General features: G+C 34.1%; 1 protein-coding gene and 1 long non-coding RNA gene across 2 annotated transcripts; both read left to right on the forward strand.

Annotated features, from left to right (window-relative positions):
• Positions 1-55: 55 nt before the first annotated feature.
• Positions 56-4,576, forward strand: LOC110921103 (acid beta-fructofuranosidase). The gene is made up of 5 exons (XM_022165372.2): positions 56-487; positions 714-722; positions 2,526-3,382; positions 3,630-4,027; positions 4,102-4,576. Exons 1-5 carry the CDS (start codon positions 82-84, stop codon positions 4,364-4,366), a joined length of 1,935 nt encoding a protein of 644 aa, XP_022021064.1. The 5' UTR covers positions 56-81; the 3' UTR covers positions 4,367-4,576.
• Positions 4,577-5,871: 1,295 nt separating this feature from the next.
• LOC110925885 lies at positions 5,872-7,298 on the forward strand. The gene is made up of 2 exons (XR_002584845.2): positions 5,872-5,959; positions 6,552-7,298. It is a non-coding gene; the product is annotated as an uncharacterized LOC110925885 (long non-coding RNA).
• Positions 7,299-8,758: the final 1,460 nt, after the last annotated feature.

Genomic DNA, 8,758 nt, shown 5'->3' on the forward strand with positions numbered 1-8,758 from the left:
ATTTTAATCTTTCTCTATCCACACCAAAATTTCGGTTATATATACCGTTGCTAGCCTTTTGTCCAACTCACGTTCACAAACATGGCTTCTTCCTCAGATCTTGAAAACCCAAATGCCTCATCTGCCCTTCCTTACTCCTACACCCCATTGCCCGACGGCGAACAAACCGCCGAACCCGCCGTTGTCCTCCACCCCAAAAAGGCAGTTGCCTTTCTAGTGTGTGCGTTTTTGTCTGTAGGTTTTCTAGTGGCCCTTATAGGAAACAACGGACCATTAGCTCCTAAGAACTTAAACACAAATGTTGCACCTTCAACGGTGGCCACAACCGCGAAGACGACTCCATTGTCTCGTGGAGTGGATAAAGGTGTGTCCGAGAAAGCTTTCCGGCCTTTGTTGGGTGCGGATAATTCGTTTCCATGGAGCTCTAACATGTTGGATTGGCAGAGAACTGGTTTTCATTTTCAACCCGAGAAGAACTGGATGAATGGTATGTTTGTTTATTCGCCTACATTTTTTTGCACATGAAATGTTTTATTATTAAAATAAATATCTCACATGACGCATGTTGTTAGTTGTTACCGACATTATTGGTTGGTTGTGCTGTTTTTTATTTTATATTATGAATCTTGGGATTTATGTTTTGTGTAATTTCTAATAATTTGTTGTTTATGTTTTGGGTTGGTATTGCTGGTGATTGGCGAATTTGTCTGCAGATCCTAACGGTACGTCTTAAACTGTTGTTCATTTGATGCACCTAACATTTTGCTCGTCTATTCGCTAAATAAATAATCGTTAAATTGGCACGTGATGGTTATATCGCATATTGATAACAAACTATTGTCTCGTGTAAAAGCGTTTATAATTAAAACTTCACGTTTATAAGTGTGTATAGATAATTAAATTTCGAACCGCTATAATTGTTCAAAAGTTATGTATGATCACATTTAAAAGCATGAGTATTTAAACATGTTTAAATGTGTGATTTGATTTAAATTTTTGGCCTCATATATATTTAACTGTTGTTTTCAGTTATGGACACATTTAATTGTGAAGATATGCCAAAAAATATGAATAATTTGAATGATTTCTTGTAGTGCTATATAGGGTAACATCTTATTTCTTAAAGCCAAATTTCTTTCAGAAAAAAATTAAATAATTATAATCACACAAGATCTTATCCTGTGGTAATTCCAACTAATATTCGTTTGGCCCACACACGTTTTTGCTGATTCATCATGCATCCTTCCTAGCTAGATCACAAAACCAGACAAACAATTCCAGATTGACCAATCTAAGTAATAATAACCTCAATTGTATTATTGTTTTTAATTTATTTAATATGAGAATTTTCAACGTATAACTACTAATCAATATTTGATCACTATGTGAATCTCTTAAATGTTTAAAATATTTAAATGAATATTCAATATAAATAGAATTCCTTTGTTTTCAAAAAAAATGTCCACTTATAAAATAATAATCTAATTTACCTCTTAAGATGAGCATACTTTTAAAAATAAGTAAATAATTCAATATTAGAAATTAGAAATAAAATATAAAACAGAGGCTTTGATAAATGCTTTTAAATAAACATATTTATATAATATAAATTTGTAACATTTTTAGGCATATAGTTTTGTACATTTAACTTAGTTAGTGTTTCATGCTTTAGTTAGTTGTACCCTTAGTTTAAAGGGTTGTAGCTTTTGGTTTATTATTATATAATAAGAATTGATGTATTACCTCTTTGGTTTTTTTTATGGTTTTTATATTGTAGTAATTTTTTCTTTTATTGTTTTATAGTTAAAATGGTTTATATGGTCTTCAAGTTTTGTGTTTTTTTTCGTTATGTTAAAGCTTTTTCAGTATAAATTCAAGTTTATCTATATTTTATGTCAATTCGCAGTATAACTTTGTGTTTATATTTGTCTAAGTTTTACGTCATATATGACGGTATAAATTCATATTTTTGTACCCTACGTTTTACGTCATGTGTCAGTATAGATTAATGTTTTTGTTTTACAATTTTTTGACGTTGTTTGATTACTACTTAGCACAGTTTTACGACTTACGTGCCCGCAACGCGGGTGTTAAACACTAGTTTACTTCAAAAAAAAACTAAAAAAAAATTGAAAATAAATCCTAATACTTTTTGGCAGCCCAATATAGCAAGTAACTAATTATTGAGATCCACTTTCAGCAAGCTAATATTAATTTTAAATACACACTTTTATAGTTGAAAATATTAATTTTAAATATTCACTTTATAGTTGAAAAAGAAGAAATAGAACACACTTTTTAGGTGTTAAAGTATTGTTTCTTTATAATCCCCATACGTTAAAAAGCACTGGCATATTGGGGAGACGGTCACCGTCCAACATATATAATATTATAGTAATCTTGGTAAACGGGTAAAATATGTGTTTTTAATCATCAATTACTCAAAATTGTTTTTTTTTACTTCAAGTCTTAAGTTGTTTTTGGTACAATTTTTCTAATAATATTGTTTTGAAAATATATTTTAGGTCCTGTTTTCTACAAAGGATGGTACCATTTGTTTTACCAATATCATCCGGATGCTCCAGTGTGGGGAAAAATTGTTTGGGGTCATGCAGTCTCGAAAGATCTAATCAACTGGCGCCACCTTCCAATCGCGATGGAAACCGACCAATGGTACGACGAGCAGGGTGTGTGGACAGGTTCGGCCACCATCCTTCCAGACGGTCAACTTGTCGTTCTCTACACTGGATCCACCAACGAATCGGTCCAAGTTCAAAACCTCGCCTATCCAGCCGACCCAAATGACCCACTTTTAATCAACTGGGTCAAGTACCCTGGAAACCCGGTCCTTGTCCCACCACCCGGTATTGATGACAAGGACTTCCGTGACCCCACAACTGCGTGGAAGACCCCAGAGGGAAAATGGCGAATCACTATTGGTTCAAAGATCAACAAAACCGGTATCTCTCTGGTTTACGACACCGAAGACTTTAAAACATTTGAGCTATTAGATGGAGTGCTCCATGCTGTCCCGGGCACAGGTATGTGGGAATGCGTTGACTTTTACCCTATTTCGAAACAAACCGAAAATGGTCTTGATACATCCGTAGATGGACCGGGGGTCAAACATATAGTTAAAGCAAGCATGGATGATGATAGGCACGACTACTACGCGATTGGTACTTATGACGCGTATAAGGGAAAATGGACACCGGATAATCCTACATTAGACGTCGGGATCGGGTTGAGATACGATTACGGAATATACTATGCCTCCAAGACATTTTACGACCAAAACAAAAATAGAAGAGTTTTGTGGAGTTGGATCAAGGAGACCGATACTGAAGCCTCGGACATTAGTAAGGGTTGGGCTTCTCTCATGGTAAGTTAACAAACCTTAGTTGTTTCTTTCAACCTTCTATTATCACTAGAATTTGTTGAATTTTTATATATTAAATCAAGTCTTTCCTTATAACAAAAAGAAATTAATAAATAAATAAAATAGTCTGGCCCCCTAGTTTAATAGATAGGGAACAAAACACTATAATACCTCCGACTAAAACGTTCTGTTTCCGCCACTTTTAGTATTGAATTATTTGGGTTCTAATTATATTTCTACTTGTTCACAGGGTGTTCCAAGAACAATTCTACTAGACAAAAAAACTAAAAGCAACATAATCCAATGGCCTGTTGAAGAAATCACCGCATTGCGAACCGATGCAACAGTTTTCAAGAATCTAGTACTGGAAGCCGGCGCACTTGTACCACTGAACCTGCCTGCAGCATCCCAACTAGACATTGTTGCTGAGTTCGAACTTGATGAGGCGACCGTGCAACGACTAAATGGAGCTGATGTCGCATACGACTGTGCCCAAAGTGGTGGGGCAGCAACACGAGGCGCTTTAGGACCTTTCGGTCTTAGTGTCCTCGCACACGATGGCCTCGTTGAGCACACTCCTGTCTATTTCTACGTTGCCAAAGGCGTTGATGGAAATCTAAAAACTTTCTTTTGTGCAGACCAATCAAGGTTTCTAACTCTTTCTATTCTATTTGTTAATTATTATCACTTCTAAACAAATGTATCCTTGTGTTGATATGCAGATCATCCACTGCTACAGATGTCGATAAGTCGATCTATGGAAACATTGTCCCCGTACTGAAAGGCGAAAAACTATCAATGAGAATTTTGGTGGATCATTCGATCGTAGAAAGCTTTGCACAAGAAGGAAGAACATGTATTACTTCACGAGTTTATCCAACAAAGGCTATATACAATAATGCTCGGTTGTTCTTGTTCAACAATGCTACAGCAGCAACAGTTACTGCTTCAATCAATGTTTGGCAAATGAAGTCGGCCGATATTTAGTTGTTATATTTTCGGCAATGTTGCTTAAAGTCCTTTTTTACTTCTAGAAGTGGAAAAAGGAGTCCCCAATTTTCTTTTATTCTTATTTTTTATTGTTGTTATTATTGTTTTGAAGATTCCTCATTGTTGTACATGGAAAATCATGGACTTCAAAGATGGAGTCAGTTGTAAATCAGATTTGAGTAAATGAAATCCTTTTTTTTTTCTAAATGTTTTATTTCATTGTGTGTTTTAGGAGTAATAATTAGACTTTAAAAATCAAAGATGTAAACAAAAAAAAGTGAAGTGAATTGTTCGGAATTAAACAGTTTGACTGGTAAAGTGGTAAGTTTGTGTATGTTTATGAACAAAACTTAGTTAATTTATTAAATTAACGAACATGGAAGCGCGTCTTGTTCGTTCACTTACGTCTGCGCACATTCAATTACATCTGCCAATTTAAGTTCGTTAATTAACATTCAATCGTTTACATGCGTGAATGTTTGTTTAATTCGCATTGTTTAAGATTCATTTATGTTTGTTTGTTTATGTTCGTTTATATATATATATATATATATATATATATATATATATATGTTCAAAAAAGTCAAGTCCAACCCATTTCAAACGCATCATCAATCAATTTTTGTTCTCCCTAATTCGTCGACTGTAATCTCTTGCTTAATTGTTAATTCCTATTTCTTCGGTCTATTCAGCATATTTCATACTTCTAATTGAAGTTCGTTTGTGTTGGTCTATATTTATTTGTTAAAGTTCTTTTAATATATCTATATAAAAACATAATGATTGATTACAATGGCTCTATCAATATTTGTTTAGTTCATTTACACAACTAGGTTTTTAATAAAATCTAGAAAGATAGAAAATCTCTATAATATAACAAATGAGATGTATTTGGGACATTTGGCATGTTATGGTGGAGCCTCCTGATTTTGGGAGGGGATGAATTCTACACATCTTGGAGGGGGGATCCGATTGTGTTATTTGGGTCGGACTATTTGGTTCAGATCATCCTCCCCTATTCGGATATACTATTAGTTAAAAGATCTCATTGGTAAACCCTAATTTCCATATTTCCTGAGAACAATCGTTGTTTCTCCATGGTTCTACACCTTTCAATCTTCCAAATCTTCCACTACTGAATCGATAATGAATGATACTGGCATACATTACAACAAAAATTCTTCACAACCAGTGGCGGACCCAGGATTTTATTTCAATGGGGTCCATTTTCGGGTCGGTCCTCGTTCGGGTCGAGTTAAAATGAGGTTTGAACTAGATTTAAAAAAAAAATAAGAAAAATGGGCTTATCAAGGATTGAACCCATAACCTCTTGGTGGAAAAGAGGGAGATTTACCACTACACCAGCTTTCTTTTTATTTCTATGGTGTCCACCTAATTGTATTTATGGGGTCCATATACAATTTAATATACCGAATCTACTATTTTTTTTAAAAAGATTGGGGTCCGGGGACCCCGGTGGCACCAATGTGGGTCCGCCCCTGTTCACAACATGAGATTTTAGAGGTTTTCAATAGACAAATCGGCTTTAGTTCGCCCAAAAAGTTCTCTCACAGAATTTCCTCTTCCAAGGTTCGTTCATTCTCTCTCTACTTTCTCTCTAAAGATGTTTCGTATTCAATTTGTTGATTTGGATTTGTATAGTATGTAATTCAGTTCAGTTTAGCGGTTATGAGATTACTTAGATGATGCAGAAATTAGGTTATGAAGTTTGAATTAGGGGAAAATAAACTTATTTGCAAAACCCTAATATGCATATCCTTCCTCGCTCTTTACCGGATCATCATTCTCTGCTTACGTGAAGCTTGAATTTTTATAGAGTTTATGAGGTGTAGATGTTTTTGTTTTTAGGTATTGATTTCAATAGCACCGTAAATTGTAGTTAGAGAATCAACTAGTAGGATCTTCATCTAGTAAATGTAATCTCATCTGTTTTATTTTGATTAATTTAAACTCCGAAACCCAATTTTATTTGGATTATTGTATTGTTTTCCAATTTATACTATGTATAATATTTCAATTCGAAATGAGGAACTGACTTTATGGTTTCAACTTTCTTACTTCTTCCTTCTTTTTTTTATTGATTGTTTACAAACAGAGAGCATTCTTAGGGTTTCCATTTTTATTTGAATATTACTTATAACTGTTATATTTTTGTGAATAGTCGAATACACCGAAAGAACTCGAGCCTTTGTTAAATTACAAACTGCTGGAGGAACTTGGTTAGCATCTCGCATAGAAGGAAGAGTGGTTTTTACCACCAATGTTCGTGAAATAAGTAAACTTACATCTTTGGTCCCTTCATTTGTAATCTCCACAACATTAATACCACTTTTCTAAATTAAGATGAAATGACCACATGTGGGTTTGGTGTTGATGTTAATAGACGCTTTTGTGTTCCTATCTTTCCCATTTACGGTTCCAAATATGGAAAAATATAATATGAAATATTTCCGTTTTTTTATATTTTGATTACTTAATTGGTGTAGTACTAAACTAGAGATGAAAAAATATACAACCATTAGTGTGTTTAGGTTTTTAGGTAAAAATGATATGACCAGGTGTGATTGATACTGTATTGTTTCATTGTCAAATTTTTTGGTGTACTTTTATTTGGGTTAAGTAACATGTTAGGGAAAAGGCGGTGGCTGAGAAGGAACGATAAAGGGTTTAACGGGAGATAGGTTTCGGTTGAGAAAATGGTGGATGTAATAAAAGAGGATGCGTTCATTTGGCTAAAGAATAGGTCCAAATCCAAGTTGAGATTTTGTTGTGGATAAATGGTTAAATTTTGCTGTTTTAGAGCTACTGTAATTTTGTTTCAGTTGCTAGCGCCAGCATCCGTAATAAAATGTAGTTAAACAAGCCGTTCATTCCTACATTCGTTATAAAATATAATTTGTATTGTTTATTATTTTTTCATTTAATATTTTTATTAACCCAAGGACATGTATCCCACGGGTTTCTAACCTTGTGTAAGTGCAGCTCTCGTCGCTTAACTGTGCTTTATCAGTTCTGCTCAAAGTCCAATGTCAAGAAAAGTCAAGATCCAACAAGTTCGGATATACATGTTGTTATACACAGTGGCGGAGCCACACTTTAAACAATGGGGTTGTCTGACACCATTAAATTTTGTGTAGCAAATACAACGTATAATAGGAAAAATTCGAGCGACACCATTGTTTTTTTACGAGCGACACCGTTGTCTTTTTACAAACGACAGTATTGTTTTGTTTTCTTCTAAAATAATTACATAATAAACAAATTTATATTTCAAAGATTAAGCCCAGTTACTTGAATTTAATTAGTATACTTTAAATCATTAAAGGTACATGCTTAATTTTTATTTTTTCTAATCCAGTAATCATTATAGCCTCATGTCTAATTGGTTTTGTTTCAATTGTTTAACCTTACAGGATGTTTGATGATCATTTGAATGATGCGTGCACTTGTTTGTTATAACGAAAAAAATGTTTTTTTGCAAGTTGCCATTGAAAACATTATGAATCGTTTTCAAAACATGAAAATGCGTACAGAACAACTATTAAATGCATTTTTTATATATTTCAAATGACTTTGTAATTTTATTATGTGTTTTTATTCAATGATATTGTACTTTTACTGTGATATTTGCTTTTATTATATGATTTGGCCCGACTAGATCCGAACCGATCCAAAAAGTCCGACTCCGGGATACTATAAACCGGGATATCCATAAAAAAGACACCATAAGAAAAAATTTCTGGCTCCGCCATTGGTTATACACAAACAAATTCGGATAGTTATATCTTCAAGGGTCTGAATTTGTGAGTTAGGTTTTGTCAGAACTTAGTGTATTTGCCCTACACTATATATATGTGGGTATAGGTGGGAATTGGCAATCTATCCATCACAATTCATTTATCTCACTGAGAATGGATGTGGGTGATCAGCTTCGTGCAACCTCTCACAAACCCTAGCTATTCCTTAACAGTGTGTGCACATTTCTATAGAGAGAGCTAATGACTATGTGTTAGTGAGAGAAAGCTCGGTTTAGATCTTTGTGATCTAAACCAGCTTGTAAATGATGTATACTTTTTTGGTATGTAATCTGTGATGACTGATTCGTTAATAAAGTGATTCATCTTCTACATCTTTCTATCTTGTTTGTGTTTATGATTGTTCTTCATGTCTTGAATCAAGTGCAATGTTGATGTTCGCCATCGATCTAGTGCTATCACAGTGGTATTATAGCATGGTTACCGATTTGGAATGGTCTAACCGCCTTCCGAATCACCATTGCTCTTGATTTGATGTTTGTTTCCGCCAAACATCATGGAGAAGTGAAAATTATGTAGAAAAATTGAAGATTTTGAAGATGTTCATCGTCTG

Source organism: Helianthus annuus, chromosome 17 (genome assembly GCF_002127325.2).
Source record: "Helianthus annuus cultivar XRQ/B chromosome 17, HanXRQr2.0-SUNRISE, whole genome shotgun sequence".
NCBI lineage: Eukaryota > Viridiplantae > Streptophyta > Magnoliopsida > Asterales > Asteraceae > Helianthus > Helianthus annuus.